Consider the following 22,338-nt stretch of genomic DNA (forward strand, 5'->3'; position numbering starts at 1 on the left):
GCCATCCATCTGCCTCCCTCCCCCCCAGGAAATTTTTCCTTTTTGAGCATAATGCTCTGTTTACTTATGAGTGGATATTTTCCAACTAGTTGCTGGTAGGCTAGGGCAGGTTTTTGAGGCAACCTGTGTAGCAAATACTGAAAAAACAGTGTGGTGAGTCACTGAAAGCTTTATACTCTGTGATCTGTTGCCTGTGTACTACAGCAATGTATTTCAAATTTTCTAACTGATTCCCAAAATATGTATTTATTGAACAGAGCCAAGTTTTAAGTAGGCCTAGTGAGTGCATTTGACAGTGTAGCAAACTGGTTTGTGTAAAAACTATTCTTGTGATTAACTATCAACTAGAAACTTTAAAATTTTAGATGAAGATTTTCCCGTATGCTTTCTTTCCAGTTAGTCCATTTGAGGCTTCAACAAAAGCAATTTAAAACTAATGAGTTATGCTGCTGGGTTTTTTAATTGCCACTATTTAAAGAGCTTATTATTATTTGAATATATGTGTGTCACATATATATACATAAAAAACAATAAGCAACAGAAAAATTGATAATTAAAATGTAGTACTGCAACTACAGATATGTAGTTATACTTGCATTAATTTTGGTGGAGTTCCTTCTATTTAATGTTGAGATACCTAGACTAAACTTCTTTAATATTTTTACTCAAAGTCATAAAATATTTACAACAAGATAATGCTCTACTGTTTAACAAGTTATTTTGTCTTTTCATATTCAGGAAGATTTTTGTATCTTCTGACTTCATGGTTGAAAGGTAGTTTTTTTTAAAAAAAAAAAAAAAAACCAAAAAACGTGAAACAGGAGTCGGAATACCTTAAACCATTTTATGGAGTCAGGCACCTAAGCTCCTGTAACTGAGACATCTAGAGTTCTGTCCAGCATTCAGTTGTCAGTTTGTCACTGCACAGTTTGAGTCATGTGCTGCAAAAATTTATACTCCACGTTGCTATGTAAAATTAATGCTTAATGGTGAGTCACTGAAGGAAAATGAAACAGGTAGTGATTTTTTTGTTCCTGTTTCAAACGCTGTCTCTTTCACATAGTCTGTGGGGAGTGAGTGGGCACTTACCATTCTTCCTTTATTTCACCCAGTGGATTCTTAGTTCTTGTCCTTTGTAGCCTCTGTCCAGGTGATATGGACATTCCTCTTGGGACAATGCAAAACAGTAGCTGTCAGGTGGAGAAGAAACTGTATAAAGAGAGGCAGTCATGTCCTCATGTGTCTGTTTTTAGAAGAAGGCAGTGGTGTAGGGTTTCTGCAGCCTGACCCAGCAGCTGTGCACTGGGGTGTCCAGGAGTGCTTACCAGGTGGAGTTCCCTGCTTAAGGTAAGACAGGGAAACTTGGGGTGATGTTCAGGCATTCAGGACATGCTGAGCTGTGTAGTACTGTCACCTCGAATGGTTCTAAGTGTTGATAAATCCAACAGCAGATACTTTGAGAACTTTAAAGGAAAAAGCTGAGGCAGCTGTGGAAATTAAATTTGAGTGAGGTTAAGCATTGAGCTGAGCAGGAACGTCCAGTTTTACTGTTCTTGGATTTCTTTCTTTCAGTGAAGTTCTGCTTCTGGCACCAAATTCTTTTCTGTGATCTAGTCATGAATTATGATTTTTTTTTTTTTTTTTTTTTTTTTTTTTTTTTTAAGGAAAGAGAAAAGAAAAAATATGCCACAAGTTGTGGAAATGGCAGACTTCATTCTCTACATTTCTGTTGTTTCATAACGGTTATTTATGCTTTTATACATGATGTGTCTAAGCTCACAACCTCTTCTAGGATATACGTTTACTCAGCTTTCTGGATGCCATAAGCAAATATTTGGCAGCGTAATTGCGTGTTATGCCAACCTCTAGTTTATAGTATATGGGATACTGATGTTAAGGGAGAAAGTTTAGCTTTTCTCTAAAATGTCTTTGTCATAGGTGTTTTCTCCCTCTGTTCTTATTATCTCAAAAGTTTTTGCCCTTCTCTTACACTGTTCTTTATAAAATGTTACATCACTGCTGAAATCAGTGTGTGCCAAGTGACTAAACTAGAACAAAATATTTATAATTCATTGCTTTAAAGATTGTGTACTTCCTAGTTTGGTGCCAGTCTAATATTGAGAAAACACTGCATGTACAGATGACGCTTTCTAACTCACAGTACTATGAGTAAGTGTTTAATAAAGTGTCTTGCTCACAAATTTGTTTTGAACATTACCCAAGTAACTGTTGATACCCAACTGGCTGTCCAGGAAGAATGTTTAATTAAAAAAGAGAGATGATACAAAGTTTTTGTTCTTTTCGTTAAGGAAAACGTAATACATGACTCAGCCTCTGCCCCTGTGCTGCTTTTTAGAAAAAGCTGGTTGAGCTTCATTAACTGTTGCTGCCTCAGAACTGTGACTGTGGTGTCTGGCTCTCTCGAAATGAGATCTCGTGTTTCATATCCGTCGGTGTTAACAGTGTCCTGTCTTGTTGGAATGGGAGAGAGATAAGGCTTATTAAAGTTCTTATCTTTAATAACATGGTAGATGATACAGGTACTAATAAAAATAAAAGTAGTTTTTCTTTCAGAGACTAGAAATAGTGGATTTAAACTTTAGGAGAGAGCAATAGAGAGGTGTTTTATAAATGTAAATGAGTGAGATGGCAAAGTGCTTGGCTTTCTCCTGCCTGGCTGCCAACTCCAAGGCTTGAATGTCAGCCTGACTTCTGAGCTGTTCTCTCTTCTGTCACGTATTGAGCTCTAAAGTGGTGATTCAGGATCTGATTAATGAATTGATGGGGTATTTGTGCTGGAAGAGAGGAGAAGATGGGGTGTTGACAGGGAGGGTGAGAGTAAAAGAACAGATTAAATACTAGGAGCAGCACAGTTCCACTGTCTTTGCTGTTACTGTTTTCATCTCCCTGTGCAAGTCTGTCAGAGGAAGCAAATGTTACATTGAACAGGAGTGTGCAAACACAGTGAGTTAGGCCAAACGGGTTTGTGTAGCATTTAGAGCCTACACAGAAACGCATTTGCAGGGCTGTACTGAGATGGTTCTGTTTCACAATACAATGGCTGTGGTGTTTATGAGCTCCTACCAGTATGAATCTTAGAATTATTCTGACATTAGCTGTTGTAATACTGTTGGTTAGAAATGTGTTGATGTGCTTTCTTACGTTGAAAAGCAGTTTGTATTCCTTTATGTAATGTATCACAGAGTGCCTTAATGTAAGATTTACTAAGCGGTAGAAAGAATTCCTTAACCGTATGCGGTGACATGGACTCTTTTCACTTCCTCTGTTACGTTAAAGGAGTTGCAGCATATATGTGGTGAAGCTGATGGTGTCTCACTAAATTTCCTTTCCTGTCACCTCTTTTTTCCATTGTCAAATTTAAAAACTATAGTACAAGAAAACTTTATTTACATGTAGGTGACAGAAGTTATCTTCCAGAGTAATTTCTCAAAAATTTCTCAAAAGCATCATGATTTTTCAAAGCAAAATTGTACCTTTCATGAGTACAAATCAGAATGAATACGATGATAACTAATTTTGTGAAAAATGAAAGTCCTGTTTTGTAGCGTTTTAGCTTGTGAACTTGTGCCAAGAACTAAGAGTGATCTTACATCAAACCTGCTTTCTTTGCACAAAACCTGAAATGTGACTTCAAAAAACCAGTAAATGTTCTAAAAACATTTTCACGAAAAACTGGTTGTATTTATAGAAACCCATTTTAAATTTTATTGCAGATCTCCACAGGATAAACGAGTTCTTCTTGTGAATTCTCAGAACAAGTCTCTGTCTCAGTCTTTTGAAAATCTCTTTGATGAACCATCATATGGCTTATTACAAGTATGTATTATCTTTGAATTCTTTTGTTCTAAAGCCATTTATTAAAAAAAAACACCCTACCATGTGACACAAATATTCCCTGAATCATTGCCATTGTAGAAGCATTGATTATGTCCTAAAACAAATATGTACTTATAAGTTGTTTTCTGTGTTATAATAAATTATTAACTTCCCTGTGGTACTATTTCTAACCTATTCAAGTTAATGTCTGTGATTCTATACATTTGGGTATAGACAGTTTCATAAAGAGGAAGAAGGAAAAAAATCTAGGAGTTACCAAAACTTACTAATTAGAAAATTCTAATTTTTCCTTGACTAAATATTCTTTTCCTTGATATTTTCTGACAGTTTTGAAGGGATGCTGGAAATACATCAGCAAAGAGCACAATATTGCCTAAAAGAGTTTCTTCTTGTTAAAACTGCTTATCATTTGGTGGGGGTTTGGGGACTTGTGAAAGTCAGCAGCAAAATTTCCAGTGACTTGAATGACGCCAGAATTCTGACCCACTGATTTGTTTTAATTAAAGAAAATCTTGATGAATGAATTACATTAGTTTCTAGACTTAGTTGTCAAATCAAGCTTTGTGTGAGATTCCTAACAGAGTACATGATGACTCAAGATGTGTTTTCTCTATGAAGGTAGAGAAACTATACGTAAGGATGATGTTTTGTGGCATTAATCACAGGAAAGTAAACAGTAGATCTGATCTACTTTTATACGTAGGTCAGGCTTACTGAGCATACTGCTATGCAGTCTTTCAAATCTATCCATAGTATTATCTTAAGATATTTTTTTAATTGAATGTGCTGTATGAAACTACTGATACGTGAAACTTCAATAACTTTGAGACCTATAATACTCTTCTGTTGTTTTGCTTTCTTTGAGCACAAAAATTCTGAGTAATCTGAGGCTTTTTTGTGTTTTACTTGTTTTGCTTGTTATAACACAGAAATTGAAGAAAGATCCATACACAGTAACAATGGGAAGATTTTCCAAAGTCACAAACTATATTTTTGACAGTTTCCGTTTAAGTGACCCTTCAAATCAAAGGCGACCACCATCAGAAATGGCAGACTTTCTCAATGATGCTATTCCAGGGCTGAAGATAAATCAGCAGGAAGAACCAGGATTTGAAGTCATTACACGAGTGAGTGTGTGAATGAATATGATACAGATGCGTTAATTCTTTTTATGCACACCTTTGAAGGAGTGGTAGGACTTGAAGCTTGGTGAGTTATACTGTTTATGCTTGGCAATTGTGGTGTATGCTGCCCTACCATTTACTCACAAGAGTAAGATGGTTATCAGCTACTTCTAGAATATGTCTTTTTTTAATGACTGCAAGTAGGAGTTTTACTTTGAAAGAAAGTTTGTCATTACTGAAATGAGGATTATCATTATCTTAGAGTTGCTGCTCTGCAAGGTGACCCATTTCATGTTTAATGTTTCCTCTGTGGTCAGAGCTATGTTAAGTAAAATTGGGGTATACAGGTTAATAACCAACTTTCTTGGCTAATCATTTTAACATTTCCATTTGTTTTAAGAGGGCTAAGAAGATTTTTTAAAAGTATTTAATCAGATGAGTAATGTCTAGGGTGTGTAAACGTACAGATTTATGTATGAATTGAACCAAAGCTGGAATGAACTCGTAACTGGATTGTGAATCACTGTGTGAGTTTTTACGGAGAGGTGGAAAAGATTCATTTTTAAATGCTTGTGATTGATATTTAAGCAGCTCACATGTTTTTAGAGTGCTAAGCTGTTTTGAATGTTTTTTTTTCTTGAGTTCAAAATAGTGTTAACAGCAGTACTGGCTGCCTAGCACTTAATCGGTTAATTTATCAATGAGGAAAAGTATAATGAATGCTACATATTAAAAATAACACTCACCTATATGTCTTAATCTGGCAAGTGGCTTAGACTTCTAAAAAGTTGAAACACAAATTGACTTGGTCACCATCATCAAAATATTTTTAGAAAGTAAGGAATTGCTGTTTGCTGAATTCAGCCGTGCTTAAACATGCAGCTTGGGAACTGAGAGAGGCTAACTACAAACTGTGAAACTTTGGTGAGTGTCAGGAGTTCTGAAAGCACATATAGTCTGGGTTGGTTTCGGTTTTTTTAAGGAACAGTGTACTTAAATTGATCTTTCAGTCACACTGTGTAGTCTGTGTGGGCATAACTCATAAGCTCCCTATTGTCCTTGTCCCTGTTGCACATACCTAATACATTTCCAGTTGCATAATAGCCTTTAATCCTTGGGAAGCCAGTTCAGAGGTGTTTGTGGGGGTAGAAGGTTATTTAAAACACACATAACATCCTCCTCCAAAGTCTAAAATATTAACACGTATACCCAGGTCCTCAGCACAGCGAGTCTTGCTCTAAAGATCTGCTTGTTTTGGTCCATGCTACCTGCTAATGTGGACACACCCTTAGATCCTTAGAGTTGCTAACTTGAGGTATGCACATGTGAAAAATGTGGTTGCACTGCATATAAGAAACTGGCAAGCTTAGTACTATTTGCTCAGTTGTTTAAAACTGCTGAAGCGCTTCAGCGGGATTCATATAACATCTATCCTTGTGTTTCAGATTGACCTAGGAAAACAGCCTGAAGTTAGTAGAAGAGAGCCTGTGTCAGCTGAAGAATGGGCTAAGAATATGGATTCTGAAGGAAGAATTTTAAATGTCGACTACATAAAGCAATCAATATTCAAAGGGGTAACTTGTTTTTCTAAAGTCAGCGAGACTTATGACTTGCTTCTGGCCTCTTTTTCTTTCCTTCCCAAACCATGGTTATGATGTTTTCATTATACTTGTAAGGCTTCGTGCAGGATTTTGAGCCTAAGCCAGTCAGTATTGTTGGAGAGACTTCATAAAGCATGATTTAATGCTGATCAAATACCTCAGCAGTCTTGCAGTCATAGAAAGTGCTCTACAAGGAGATCTTGTGGTGGCTGGCCAAAGTGAATGAGTTGAAAACACAAAGGCTTAGGTGGTAAAGAAGAGAAACCAAAGTGCCTTTCAGGAAAACACCAGTGCTTCAGTGTTACAGTATCGGGTTTATTCTTTTATTTTTGAGGGTGTTTTCTTATCCTTGTCCAATAAAAGCAACATTTGTTTAAAAAAATAAGTAAATGGAAGTCTAGTCCTCAAGATCAGTTTGTGGTGTGACAGTTACACAGCATGATGTTTAAATGTATACATTTTAAAGGTACTTTTTTAACTTCTTAAAGTCTGTGATGCCCGTAAGGTTTTTATTTCCAGCAGTGAAGCAGAAATACAGGAAGAAATAACTTTTGTAAAGTTTTTTTTGTCTTTTAAGGATGAATCCAGTGCTTCTACAGTTTCCTGCTTAATCATGTTCTTTTCCTGCTGTTACCTCCAAGTGTGATACCTAGTTAGCAGACAAGATTTGACTACAATGTAAAAAGAAGCTTACTTATAAAAATTCTCTTTTAAGTTGTTACTTTAGGAAGTATTGTATCCCTATAGGAGTGTTTTCTGACAGAGTCGAAATAGTCTTTTTGTTGATGTTTCATATCCATTTTTCCCTAGGGTCTCTGCCATACTTTAAGAAAAGAGGCATGGAAGTTTCTTTTAGGGTATTTTCCTTGGAACAGCACTAAAGAAGAGAGAGCAAATCTGCAAAAAAGGAAAACGTGAGTGCAGAGTTTTTTTTGTTATAAAATGAATTTAAAAGCTGCTTTTTTCTTAAGGCATATAATGATGTAGAAAGCTTTTTGGAAGCTTGGAAGACAACTGCTAAAGACTGCTGAATGCAAAAAAGCATGTGAGACTGACTTAAAAATGATTATTATACAAAAGTAAAAATATTATATAAACAGAGTGTTGTCATCTCATTTATGCCAAAGAACAAACAAAATGAATGAATGTTTAAATAAAAAAAGAAAGAAATGTAATAATTGAGCATGTTTTGGTTTCAAAATTATCTTTCTTCTTCAGGGATGAATACTTCAGGATGAAACTGCAGTGGAAATCTGTCAGTGAGGAACAGGAAAAACGAAATTCAAGATTAAGAGATTACCGGAGTCTTATAGGTAAATTTAGATTTAGAAAACATACCTAACCATACAAATTCACACACTTTCACAATTCAATATGAAGTTGAAAAAAACGTAACTTTTTGAGCAACCTGTATAAAGAGGCACTAAAAACTAACGTGCTGCTCTTTTCAGAGGTGTCTAAACTTAGTTATATGCTTAATGCTAAAATTTCCTTAACCAGAGTAATTCAGAGTTTTCCACACTAGCGTTACAGAATGACTGGATTTTTTAACTTCCTTTACTTAATAGCAAAAGACTATTTCGTGGTTTTTTTTCATGATATAATTTTACCAGGAATGTAATTAAAATAACATGTAAGAATGTGAAACTGTGTCTGCTTATATTTAAAAATTTCTTACAGGTGCTTATGTATTTGCATTCTAACTTGCGGAGTTTTATACCTGCTTTTAAAATTTTCATCAGGTTTTACTGTCTATTAGCAGTTTGTATCCTCAGTTCTCTTCAGTAGTGAGATTTGAGCACCAACGTTTAGGATTGCTAAATAGTTATTTCAGTAGACAGGATAAGACGTTAAGATGTTTTGTGTTATTCTGAGACGTGGACTAGACTTATCTCAACCTGTTATTCACCAGATAAGCTGAAATGGTTGAGAAAGTCTAGTCTTAGTAGATTAGTAAACTACCCTTTTAGAAAATGTGTGTTAACAAAAAAAGTGTAAGTATTCAGAGTTCAAAAAAGGCTGAAGTTTTGTTTTGGTTGAAGCAGTTCTGTTCCTTTTTAAGTGTTTGAAATATAAATGACAACATAAGGCTTATGTTGAAAAATAGATCCGAAACTACAAAATACTCCTTTTATTAAAGCGCACTGAAAATTTTGCTTATTTCAATACATCAGTCTTGAATTTTGCATATTAAAGAGAATGCTGTGTACTTGGTATGTCTGAGGCCTGAAAACTGCCTGATGAAACAGGCAGTTTCAGCTCATTATGAGTTGAAGGAACTTGTTACTCAGAATTTATAAACATGCTGCGGTGAACTATCAGTGTCTTTGAGCTGATCATCTGGTAACTTTCCTTCTGTGGCTTATGCTGCTTCATGCAAGTATTCATAAATGGCATTGCATAGCTAACTCACATAAATTCTTAATCCCTGTAAGTGTAAGGCATTTTCACTGAATTATAATCAGGACTTTTTCCATAAAAAGTATTAACACAAAAAAGCAAAAAGCTTTAAAATCTGTTTATAAGCAAATCCTTTTATTGTCGACAGGAAGGATTTACCTTCTTTTAAAATATTCTTTATTTTGAAATGACAGTTATGCAGTTGTCTTAAACACTTCAAAGCTTTGCAACATTGAAGAAAAAAATCAGCAGCTTAAACATTCTGAATTCATTTGATGCTGGCTTTGTAGAACTTGTTTTGAAAATGTTTTTAAGTCTGACTGTTTTCTTAGAAAAAGATGTAAACAGGACAGATCGAACAAATAAATTCTACGAAGGCGAAGATAATCCAGGATTGATTTTACTTCACGATATTTTGATGACCTATTGCATGTATGACTTCGATTTAGGTAAGTTGTGTTCCTCTGAACGCAAAAGCCTTTTTAGTTTCCAGTATGCAGCTTTGCTTATGTTAAGGCCTGTTAATACAGTTGGACTTGTATTGATTACAATGCTTTTTGTAAATGTCAAGATTCATATTTTAATAATGTAGATAACTTTGTACAGTTTCTCATCCTATTCCTCACTTCTGTCTGATGCTTATCACAGGCATCTGCTGAGGTGAAATTGGAAATTAAGTGGCAATTTGTCTTCACCGTATCCCTACTGTTAGTGGTTTGGGTTGTTTTGTTTTCTTTTGGTGTTTTTTGGGTTTGTTTCTTTTGGGCTTTTTTTAAGAATTGAAGCAAGCTTGCTTTTCAGAGTTTTAAATGGGTTTAGGTCTTTGGAGCTTGAGTGTGATATCTGTTTTTAAGACCGATATATCAATAAAAATGATAAACCAGCTGCCACTGCTGAAATTAAAGCTCAGCATGCTGAACCAGCTGTTGGTAAACACAGTGTTCTTATGAACACTTTAAAAGCTGATTCTTGAGGAGTACACTTAACAGTCTGTCAAAAATTACGCTTTATTGTACGCATCTGTTGCAGAAGGAAGGGCATATAGTATCTGGCTGTAATCACAGTATATACGAGATGTCTAAGTCTTAGCTCCTGTTTATTGTCTTGGGAGGGAGGGAAAAGATACTTCTAGCCAGTTCCCCACTCGACCCTTGGCATGACATGTGGCTGTTGTATACTTTGGGTTGGGCTTTTTTCTGTATTCTGTCTCAGAAGAATGTTGGGATTCTAAAAGCCCACTTTGTGCCAGATCTTGAAGGCAATAAGTAGGAAAAAAATCTTTGACCACTAATAAAGTTGTCAGCTTTTGTCCTGACGTTCTGTAGAGAGACTTGATCTTTGACTTGGAAAAGAATGGGAAAACTAAACCGAATTGAGACTGTTTAAACATGTAACTCTCTTGTGTATCTTTCCATATTTCAACCTGCGTTAATGCGCAGTGACATATAAGTGAAATTAAAGCATGTTCACCACTTGCTCTATTAAAAACATTGTTTAGATGGCTTAAATGTATGCAGCGGGTAAGTATTCTGTTTTATAAACAGGCGAGAATAATGGCAACATAGTACATATGAAATATGTGACATCGTATCTGTCTAAAGCTTCTAACCTACTCAAGCATTGGTACAATGCTGCACTTAATCCTTTGACAGCAGCTATAGAGAGGCCTGAATAATGCCACAAACTGCCAGATCGGGGAGGGGACGGAACTGCTGTTAATGCAACATTTTTCTGAATGAATTCCTCAAGTCTTCATTAATGAAACTGGTTTTATTCTTTAAGGGACTTTTAAACTGTCTTGAACAGAATTTTCTCTTTGTTTATTTTTAATTTGCTATAGTATTAAATGTGTGGGGAATAAAACTTTTTTTTTTGACCTTTTAATATTTACCTGTTTTCCGTTCCTTGTTCTGTTTTTCTTCTTGCGCCTGCTACATATTTTCATGGTCATTTACTCCAATCTTCTTTTCAGTTATTTATAATTACATTGTTAAGAAATGGAATCAGCCAAGCTTGAGTCTGATAAATGTCATGTCATATTGGACCAGCCACTGATGACAGACAGACACATAAATCACATTCTCCCTTATTTAGGGAGATCAGCAGCATTAGGGTAATAGATAAGCTGACTTGAGCATCAGTGGTAAAGTAGTTGGAAGAGTCAGGAAGAAGGGGAGAAATGAGCTCTAAAAATCCTCATGCTCTTCTTAATTGGGCTATTAATTACAAATAAGGAAACTGGAAGAAGCATTAAAAAGCTATACATTTCTGAAAATGTTTTGTATAGAACTAAGATTTTGTAGCTATTCCTAAAAATGATATGCTCTAAAAATGGACATTTTATTCTCCAATTAAATGTAAGCTTTTCTTATAAGGCATATGAGTGCTTTTTAGGGCATTTGAACTTGATTGACCATTGTTGGGCAGAGAAACCTAAAGTCACTTTCTTGAATCAGGTCTTGATATGTGTTTCTTTCATGCTTCTCGCAAACAATACTTTGCTGTTAATCCCCTTCTGCAGTTTGGTGGGTAGTAGTCTTTGTTGGCTGCTTAGTTACATAGATGGTCTTAGCCTTTGGTGTATTTAAAATACTACCCAAGCAGAACAGTCCCTACTTTCCTAAATACAGGAATCCTTAAAGCATATTCAGTGCCAGGAAAAATAAATGTGAAGTGCAAAATTTTCTTTGTAAAAGCAATTGCACCATTTGTTTTCCTGGGATTGAAACTCAACATCTCTTCGTCAAATCTATTTGAAAAGAAAATCTTCAGTTGGCGGGAGGGGGTGGGGGTGGGGAGTGGAAACACATTAAAAGATTTGAAATATATGGAAGAAAGCAATAAATTACAGATGGAGAGGAGAATAAATTTGAGTCTGTATTTGTCATGGTGCAAGGTATATATTTAACCCTCTTAAAAATACCAATATATGCTTCTGAGCTCTAAATGGAACCTTTTTTTAAAAAAAAATCTATTCTGGTGTCAGCTCAGTCTGTACGTATTTTAGCAACTACAAAAGCCATGCATTTAGTTTATGTTCTCTTTAGATTGGCAGAAACTGCTGCTAAATCTTGTGAGATCTACTGTATGTTGGTGGTTATTAATACAAAAATATCTTTACTAGTGGTCGAGTTGGAAAATTGTAGTATATTGTCATGGTTTGATGTGGAGGGGGGGGTGGTTCTGGTGGCAGGAGAGGGATTTTGCTCCCTGCGACCTCCCCGGTTTTGGATCCGGGTTAGGCTTAGTTCTGGCCACCAGATCAGACTGCCATCCCCCTCGGGGTTGAGCCAATAGGGCGCCTCTGCGAATTGCCCTATTTAAGTCAGGACAAGGGAACCGGAAAAGGTGCTTCGCCCAGGATCGACCAGAGAAGGGAGGAGGGCACTGCCCCCGCTCCCTGGCTCCCGGCCGGGCGGCTGCCTGCGTCGGGCCGGCGCTGCCCATGGAGGATGGCGGCGGCGGAGCCAGCTGGGGAACTCGGGGGCACCCCACTCCCAGGGTGCCCACTGGGCTGAGTTCACCTGGAGAGGACTGAGATCTGAGAGAAACAGCTGCATCGACAGCAGGTCAGTGAGGATGGAGCGGGAGGAGGTGTGCCGGAGCCGAGTTTCCCCTGCGGCTGATGGTGAGATAGCAGGCTGCCCCCCTGCAACCAGGACGGCCTCGGTGGAGCAGCGACCCACTCGCAGCCCGTGGGGAGAAGATGCCTGAGCCCGAGGATGGTCGTGTTGGGGGCACGGCAAGGCAGAAAGGCATCTGGAGTCTTCGTGACGACCCACGCCGGAGCGAGTGGCTGCAGCTCCCTAAGTACCCGAGACTGTGGTATAGCCCACACCGGAGCAATCTGTGGGGAAGGATTGTTTCCAGTGGGCTGGACTCACGTTGGAGAAGTTTGTGGATTTTTTCCTCGTGGGTAGGGGATCCATTGGAGCAGGGGAAAAGGGTGTAAGGACTCCTTCTCCTTTAAGAAAGAAGCAGCAGTAACAGCACGGAATGAACTGACCTGCACTCCCCCAGTCCCTGCCCCCTGTGCTGCTGGGGGGAGGAGGTAGAGCCGGGAGGAAAAGGAAGGTGGGGGGGGGGAGAAGGTGTCGGTTTTAAGATCTGGTTTTGTTTCTTTCTGTCCTCTCAAGTAATCGGTTTTTATTTCCCTTTGTCCTTCTAAGTAATCATTAATAAACTGTTTTGCTTTGAGAAAAGCGCTGCCTGTTTTGCCCAGGACCATGGTTGGTGGGTGCTCCCTCTGTTCTTGCCTCAACCCTCAGTCCTTTTGTGTTTTTTTTTTTTTTTCCCTCTCCTCTCTACTTTATTGGAGAAGGAGAGACTGTGTGAGTTTTAGTTGCTGGATCAGCCTAAAACCACGACATATATGTACAAACTTGGAATGCAAACATTTGTTTCAGTCAATCATTCATTCAACACGCTTAAAAAATTACAGTTTAACTAAATTCCTATTTGCCTTTTTTTCCTTTTTCTCCATCAAGGTTATGTCCAGGGGATGAGCGACTTGCTTTCACCCGTCTTGTATGTTATGGAAAATGAAGTAGATGCCTTTTGGTGTTTTGTATCATACATGGATCAAATGGTAAAATAAGGCTTTTTTAGCCGACATAAACAGATAAGCTATGCATAGCATTTGGAGTTAATTTTATTTCATAAATTTCACTGGTCTTTTGAAATCTTTTAAAGCAGTTATGTTTGAAGTCTGATTCACACAGGTTATGGTGGGTTTGTGATACTGTGCAATATAGACACATTCGGCTCTTTGGAAATACAAAGTAATCAGCCATCACAGCCAAATTTGTATTAATCAGGAGTTCTCTAGCAGGATTTTGTTCAGGATAATGGTTCCCTGTCCTACTTACCTTTGGCATTTGTTAAATGCCATTTAGACTTTCCACAAACTCAAGCTTTTATGAATTGTGCATGTTGGGAAACAATATGTGACTGGTATCAGGAAAAAAAAATTGGTCTCTCTGGTTTGAGTGCAGTGGTGCTGCTTGGAGGTACAGAGCATAGACTAATTTAAAATATAATTTATTGCATACAAAAGTGTTATCAAAGAAATACAGTTTACTGCTTCAGTTAAACCTTTCAGTAAAAGGCAGACATTTCATTAGATAGAAGTACAGTTAAATATCCATATGTTACATACCTAGAGGATGAGAACCACTGTTGCAATGACAAAATTTTGTTCAAATTAAAAGTTTTAAACTTATAATTGAGTCAATAAAAATAACAGTGCTAATATTTTATTCCATCCAGCATCAGAATTTTGAAGAACAGATGCAGGGTATGAAGACACAACTAATTCAACTGAGTACTTTGCTTCGTTTACTAGACAGTGGATTTTGCAGTTATTTAGGTAGGTGTATTATTCATGCACAATAACTAAAACAACTTACTGTATTCTATGTGCATTGATATCCTTAACAGTCTTTAAACATAATTCTAATAGTAATGTTGTATGAATACAACAGGACTTGTAAATTAGTAACACCTAAAAGATTTCAATAATTGCTCCATGCCTATTGAGAAACAAGGTCATCCTGTTACTGATTCTAAAAATATGCCATCCTCTGGCAAATATCTTAAATTCTGAGAAGGGGCTACTATCTTAAAAATCAGTGGTATGATTGTGTACCTGTAAAGTGTGTTGTTTTGTCATGTCTGTCTGTGTCCCCCCCACCCCCCGTTGTCTTAACTGAATTTCATGTTTATGAAATGTAACACTCTTATTCCTAGAATCTCAAGACTCAGGCTACCTTTATTTTTGCTTCCGATGGCTTCTTATCAGATTTAAAAGGGAATTTAGCTTTCAAGATATTCTTCGACTCTGGGAGGTAAGAAGGTATTTCATCACACAAATTCCAGCAGTCTTTGAACTTGAGAACAAAAAGCATGGATCATTCTGCAAAGCAATTAATACTCTAATAGATTAAAAAAAAAAAAAAAAAAAAAAAAGATTCAGTGCAATTAGGTGAGGATATACTAGCATATGTTGTGTCTTTTTAGCCAAAACAACAACTTGGGAAGTTAATGAAAAATACTTAAAAGAGGTGGTGGGGATAAATTGGCTTTTTGAGAAAGGTTTGGACGGGATCCTTCAATGAGACTCTTAAGTGAAAGCAGTAAGTAGAGAGTATTGGTTAACTTATAATGGAAAACAGCTTATGCTGGAAGAAATAGCATTTGTGTGTGTCATTGATTAGTTCCTTGAGGTTGGTAGTACTTTATAGATTAAGTGGAATGAAGCACTGGCAGGTTAGACAAAACGATAAAGAGGATGATGTCAGAACATCAGTTAACCTTGATGATAAGCCCTCATGATGACAAATAACAATGTTAAACATCAAAGTGAAGTTCTGATAATTCCAGGTTAATGAGATCTTTTTTGATTTAGATGATCTTGGGATCAGATGGAGTAATTAAGATGAACTAACGTTTTGGTTGAACTTCCTTTAATTCTTTGTTCCCAGAAAACTGAGAAGTGTGTCAACAGTACAGGTTTCTTGTCTAAGATGCATTTTACAAGAGCACAGCATCCACTGAAAACTCCCAAACGGGAGAATAAATGTTCAGATGAATGGAAGGAGTATTTTCTAGGACATAACATCACATAGAATTATGCTGGGGAACAGAAGGGTGATGAAAAGAACAGGACTGAGATGCATAAAATTTGTACTATAATGAAAAATAATGTTGTTTCTGGTATAATGAAAAATAACAGTGATGCTTTTATTCACTTTTTCCACTAATGATAAAGGAGTCACATAAAGAGGAGGACCAGTATTTAAAACTGTCTGAAGTAAATCTTTTTTACTTTTTATCATCAGTTGGTGGAATTTACTGTCATAGAGTATTGAGTTGGTATTTTAACTGAAGAGAACTAAAAAGTTTATGAATAACATTCATGAGGGAACCAAAATGTACAAAACCGAAAGAATTCTCGTATTCCAAGGGATAAAATTATAATGATTTGGGGGAAAAAAATTGACCCATCATCTCATTTTCCCCCCTCAGTGTTATGTTGTCTTCTCAGTCTAATTTTTCTTTTTAAATTGATGACAGCAGTATTTTTCTTTACAGTTTATAGTCCCAGGCTAGCATGTTTTTATCACCTCTGCCTTAATGCATGTATATGTGTGCATACAGAAAAGTAGTACACTGTATTTCTCACTCTTAAGTATTTTTTTGATGTCTTACAAGGATGATGGAAACCTATTGATATATAATAGTCTTGTAGGTTCCTTCTAGCACATCATGATGTATGTTTACTACAAAGATTCAATTTCTTTGCTAGGAGAATAGGAAAGAGGATATCTTGTTTTCCTTTTTAAAACAAACTAATTAAGGCATTATGTTGATGTTCTTATGTGAAAGCTAGTGTCACCTTGCCACAGTTGAAGTTCAGCTTACAACAGTTTTTTTTCCTGTTCATAGCTATGCAGCTTCATTGGTATCAGTGGACTGTATATGTGGGATTTGCAAAGGCAAGCTGTAGGCACAGGAGACAGTTTTCCCCTTTCTAATCAGTAGAGAGAAACAAACTGCTTTTAGGGTATTTCAGTCTGAGCAAAATTCATGTGCTATTTTGTAACAGCACGTGAATTGAGAGGAACCCATTTGAAGGTGATCATAGCCTGTGATATTCATTTGCAATGGGAAGAATGGGAGGTACCATCTGATATTCCAGTCCCAAGTTCCAGGACTTCTGGGGGCTTTTTCTCTGTAATTTATGAATTTCACTGTGTTCTTTTGGACCTCTGTTTCTGTCCTCTGAGTTGCCTGAACCACTAAGGTAGCATCTGATACTTTTTCGCTATTCCCACTGGCTTCATGACTTCCAGTGTTTCACCTCAAAAAAAGCAATGAAAAAGATTCTTCACTATTAGACATTGACCTTAGAGATGGGAGATACCAGTCCCCATCAGCCGGAGTAGATGCTAAAACCAAGTCCTCCCACTCACTGAGCAAGAGCCATAATAATCAGATTGTGGGAGAAAATGTGGGTGGTTGTATCATTGCTACATGGTGCAGCAGGGTGTGCTAGGCAGCGCATTTCACCCTGTGTGGATAATTTGAGACACTTTGTGTGATTGCAGTTATTTGCAAAGCTATATGCAACACATTTTTACAGAAACATGAATGCAGGCTAAACTGCTCTGTCTGTGGGTGAGATTATTTGCAGCACGTTTCAGCAGCATCTCTCAATCTCAGCCCAGGTAGACAGCATACTGAGCCGCTGCTTAGATGTCCCAAAATTAAGAGCAGCTCAGTCCCTCTTTTGCACCGGAGGGATGGATGATATTACCTTGTAATTCCAGCCAGCTCTTAATCTCTCCTTTGCACAGTGAGCTACTTCATTCTCAAGATGATGCAGGAGGACTGGATAGAAAACGAAGAATCCAGAAGAAAAACTCTATAACAAATTACACAGCTGGCTCTCACCTCCAGCGTTACGCTACTACAGCTCACATTGTATAAAACCTGAATGACCTAGTGATAAATTACTTTACATATATGGTAGTATTTGTTACAAATATTCATGGATGCTGAGGAAGTGCTGGAACAAATGAATCCTTACTTGTACAGCTTTATTAGAAACAAAAAGGAGGAAAAGAGTTACTGCACTTAAGTGGTAGACTTTGATATTCTTAATTTAAATACTGTTTTTCTTTCATCCTTTTCCGAGCACTTTGTGATGCTGCTGTTACACATTTACATACATAAGCTTAAGTGCTTGAGAGAGCTACAGATTTCCAAAGGTGTGTCAAAAATGGTAGCAAAAAGTATGGAATTTTTTGCAGCTGGTATTAGGAGCTGGTGACAGCTGCTAATTTTCCTCAGAGAGGAGAGTTTGTCTGTAAACATACATTTTGTAAACAAAATGTTGGTTTTGTTCGTGGTTTTTTTCTCACTCTTAAAGCCAGATCCAGTTTCCACTGAAGTTATGACTTGAAGCAAATACTTCTTAAAGTAGATATTCCAGTAAGACAGGATTAAATTGTAGATATGAAAGTTAAATATTCTGTTAATGCCTATAAAAAGGTAACTGTTATACAGATCTATATTTTGGTTTGATTTCCCCCATATCCTACCTTGTCATGTTTCCAGCATCTATGTTCTGGTTTAGATTTAATGCCAAGAGGCAGCCTTTGCCTGATACACTTCATCAGTGATTGTTGCAGATATTGCAGATGATTCGTGGTACGTGTACCATGAGAATTTGAGTGTACTGGAAACGTGTAGGCAGTAGTTTGCTCTCTTTATGTGCAAACTTGATGTTGAACCAAATCCATGTACAGCTGTCAATACAGTAGGAATGAAAAAACAATAGTGTGTGGACAGACTGTATTTGGTAGACTATAGGCATTTTTTATGATTGTTACTGTTTATCAGCCCATTTACATTGCAGCCATTTTCCTGGCGTGAGAGAGTGCTTTAACAGAATATTGGTTACCTGAAAGAAATACGAGATTTAATCTGGACTGAGTGAATTGACTCTTAATGGAAACATTCCAGATTAATTGCACTTTATTTTGAATGAACTTGGTTTGGATATCTTTCAGATTTATGCAGTTCTGTTTACGGGCTACATGTACTAGTGATAGAAGTTCAAGTATAAGTAAGCTCTTGTTGAGCTTTAAGGCTGTGTTCTATCAATAATGAAGCAAGAAAATTTTTACTAGTGAAATTTTGTTTCCTTCCTTTTTTTTTTATTGTCAAAACTGTTCTCCAGGTTTCTGCCCACCACACACATTCTCTTCAAGTACTTTTTTTTTTTTTTTAAGGTTTAAGTCTCATGAAGATGTTAAAATAGGGTATCAATACTGAGGCACATTTCAGTCCCAGTGAACTCGAAAATGATTATCTGTGGCCTCCATGGGACCAAAAGCCAACACGTCTGCAGTCAGAAAGTAACACCCACCCACCCTGAACACCTGCGTGTCCATGTATTTGGGCTCTTGTAGTGGGAGGACTGGGAACAACTTTAGCACCTTATTTATAACTGTTAAAACCTTTTTGGAGGGATTGCTGAGCATGACACACTTCTACCAATTCACACTTAGAGCAGACACACTAAGCCACACAAATAATTTGTTAGTTTTAATTACTTCTGTGTAGTTAGTAATTTTGAGTAGGAGAATTTCACATAAGCTCAGGCAGAACACACATTCACAAGATGGCAAACTCGGACAGCTTAATAGCACTGTAGTGGATAACCTGGTAGACACAGAAGTCTTAAAGAACCAGATAAGCATTTGGTGACTCAGACTTGCAGTTGTCACTAATTGGCCAAAAGAAAAATTTCCAATAGTTGTGCAAATGCTTAGTTGCCTTCAAAAATAGCTTATTGTTCAACCACTTGGCTTGAGGATTTACTTATTTTTTCCAAGAACTGCTTTCCTTTTCAGAGGAAAAGCACAAACATTTCAAAAGTGTTTTTCATATTTTAACAGGTCATGTGGACGGAATTGCCTTGCCAGAATTTTCATCTTCTCCTTTGTTGTGCTATCTTAGAATCTGAAAAACAGCAAATAATGGACAAGCACTATGGCTTTAATGAAATACTAAAGGTACTGAAATCTTATGCATTATTTAAATACTAATTAGCTTTTTGGAGTTAATGCAGTATGTTCATATTTTATGTTGGGAGGAAAAGGTGTGTACTATCTTCTGAAAGGTTACATGTGAAGTGCACGCCTATCCCCCATGCTTTCAAAAGGGTTTAACTGATGTCTGTGTTTAGTGATAAGATCATTAATAGATGGAAAATGGTTTGCCCCCTTAGACTACTGCTTAGTATGTTTAATCTTAATTTTTGCCTTTTCTTATATAATCTTACTTGTTATCTCCTTGAAAACATGAGCTGGGGGGTACCTTGGAGGGCTAGATAGTTTGTCGCATTTAGAAGTACCAGGGATTCCTCTTGCAGATCTTTGATACCAGTGAAAGCCAGCTGTTGCGTACTACGTCTTTCAGTACCCATTTGTCAAAGCAAACAGAGTATGTTTAGCATTTCATAGCTTAAGGGGCAAGCTTATTAGCAGTGCAGTACAGTATTAGTGTATTTTACAATAAAGCATATTTACTATTTATCACACTTACTATTCTTTGTGGATATATTTTTAGCATATCAATGAACTGTCTATGAAAATTGATGTGGAATACATACTTTGCAAAGCAGAAGCAATTTCTATGCAGATGATGAATTGCAAGGTAAAGACATCTACTGTGAGCATTTATAGACGGTAAAAGTACGTAGTTGGCTGTAAGTGTGTATGTATGACTTGTGAAATAATGAAATGCCTGGGTATCATAAAGGATGGGCTTTATCTATATGGCACCTATATTCTACAAGTCTGTTAGCAAGAGTGATTAATTTTATAGAGTAATATTGTTCACTGGGGGAAAGCTGGATTGTGCCTTTTGGTTGTGATTTAACTCTTACTAGATAACCTCAGTACAAGTAATTTGATGTTGAGTGTGCTCGAAAAATGAGGTGAAAGATGCGTTGCACTGGAAGTATACCGGACTTCCTAGGCAGAAACTAATGGTTCACTCAATAAAACTAATTTCAATAACATGAAGTGTAACTATAACAGCTATTTAGACTTTTATTTTTGTAGTGAAGATTATATTGTTAATCGGGATTTGATTCCTGAGCCTGTCTCCTTTGCTGTCTTTTTGAAAAGCAGATACTGAAAATAGTAACTTCAATGGAACTAATGCTGAGAGAGATGCTTTCAGTACAGCTAAATTCACGTGAATGATTATTTACTAGGGGTGAGGGATGGACCTGGGGAGTGGGGGCACCTTATTAACTTTTTTCATTTAGTTACAGGATTTATAACTTCTCCCCCCGCCACTGTTTCCTTTCTAGGAATTGCCTCAAGCAGTTGGTGAGATCCTGGGGATAGAAAGCAGTTCTGTAACACCGGATTCAGACACTGGAGAGGATGAAAGTGCAACAGTGTTGAGTTGTCCCACGTCATTGTATCAGAGTATCTCAACACCTGTAATTGCTGCCAATGGAACAAGAGACAGCACTCAGCAGATGTCTGACACGCAGGGCCTGACACCTGCGTAATTACAGTTGGTCAAATTGAAGAAAGACTTTTACTGAGCACGTTTTCTTCAAGCACTTGAGAGATGGATATTTAAATGTGGTGTTGATTAAGCTTTAAGGTTGGAAAGAAAATCTGTACTGTAATGCTCTTGCATTAAAGCTTTACAACATGACTCAACTTAACTATTTTTGTAGTTTCTTCTACCAAAATAGCCTTTTGTTTTCAATAACATTCCTTAATATTTTTGTAGCCAAGTGCATTTTCTTTTTGCTGGTGAACTGGAAATGGATGGTGATGAAGAAAGAATTTGAAAATTCTGCGTTTGCTGAGCTTTCACACATACTGATCTAAGACAGTGCTCTTAGATTTGGGCAGATTCACAATAGGCCAGCTGAAGCTGCTGTACAAAATTTTCCATCTGAAGACATGCTGATGTGTTGAGGAAGGATCGTTTTGTAAATGAATGGGTTTTCCCTATCTCAAATGTTTACAAAAATACTTCTAAGTATTTGTTGCTGGTTGAATGTAGATTTGAAATGGACATATATACTTACACAGTTAATGTCCAAATACTGAATTTTGTGTAACTGGGAGTGGATGAACAGTATATTTTTACATTAACATATCTTCACTTTATATATGCATATATATATTTACACACATATACACACTATATACACAAATGTGAATACTAAAAAGGATAGTCATATTTTCAATATGTGAATAAACTTGACTGTTCATTCATATGAATCAGTTTGACCAAATTAATGCACAACTCCAACTTGGGCTCTTTTTCAAAACTTTTCTAACTGAAGGTAACTTTCATGTGAATGCATTCAGTCCTACACTTTGAGGTAATTTTGCAATTGATTTCTTGCAAACTTTACTAATGTTTATCTTTGCTAATATAATAACTGATCAACTAACTACTTACACTTTTTATTACAAGATTATTTGGAGAATTAATAAGCAGGTTAAAAAAAAAAAAAACACCGCGAACCAAAACAGTAACCACAAGTAACATTAATGCATTTTTTTTTTGTATTCAAAAGGCAGTGTCAGTTTATTCCATGCCATGCTGATGTCGTTTGACGTTATGTGAAATTTAACATAACTGATTCAGTGTATTCATTATTTGGTAACTATTGTACATATATAAAATAAAAATCAAAGCTGATTTAGTGTTTTTAATTAAATTGTATTTAGAGAAAAAAAATCTAGTTGTCTGGTTGTTAATATAAGAACATGAGATAGAGGGGATAGCTAACAACGGTTAGT

The 22,338-nt window shown here is 36.7% G+C and overlaps 1 protein-coding gene across 1 annotated transcript in view; it reads left to right on the plus strand.

Moving 5' to 3' along the window:
- Nucleotides 1–21,237, plus strand: part of TBC1D15 (TBC1 domain family member 15) — a 36,049-nt gene extending 14,812 nt beyond the window's left edge. Inside the window, exons 6-17 of the mRNA XM_086610874.1 lie at nucleotides 3,735–3,837; nucleotides 4,788–4,985; nucleotides 6,428–6,556; nucleotides 7,394–7,497; nucleotides 7,802–7,896; nucleotides 9,316–9,432; nucleotides 13,471–13,571; nucleotides 14,252–14,351; nucleotides 14,732–14,829; nucleotides 19,450–19,566; nucleotides 20,123–20,209; nucleotides 20,874–21,237. Of these exons, the coding sequence (XP_086467000.1) occupies nucleotides 3,735–3,837; nucleotides 4,788–4,985; nucleotides 6,428–6,556; nucleotides 7,394–7,497; nucleotides 7,802–7,896; nucleotides 9,316–9,432; nucleotides 13,471–13,571; nucleotides 14,252–14,351; nucleotides 14,732–14,829; nucleotides 19,450–19,566; nucleotides 20,123–20,209; nucleotides 20,874–21,080 (1,456 nt within the window). The 3' untranslated portion in view covers nucleotides 21,081–21,237. The remainder of the gene's footprint in view (nucleotides 1–3,734; nucleotides 3,838–4,787; nucleotides 4,986–6,427; nucleotides 6,557–7,393; nucleotides 7,498–7,801; nucleotides 7,897–9,315; nucleotides 9,433–13,470; nucleotides 13,572–14,251; nucleotides 14,352–14,731; nucleotides 14,830–19,449; nucleotides 19,567–20,122; nucleotides 20,210–20,873) is intronic.
- Nucleotides 21,238–22,338: the final 1,101 nt, after the last annotated feature.

This window comes from Tauraco erythrolophus, chromosome 4 (genome assembly GCF_009769465.1).
Source record: "Tauraco erythrolophus isolate bTauEry1 chromosome 4, bTauEry1.pri, whole genome shotgun sequence".
NCBI lineage: Eukaryota > Metazoa > Chordata > Aves > Musophagiformes > Musophagidae > Tauraco > Tauraco erythrolophus.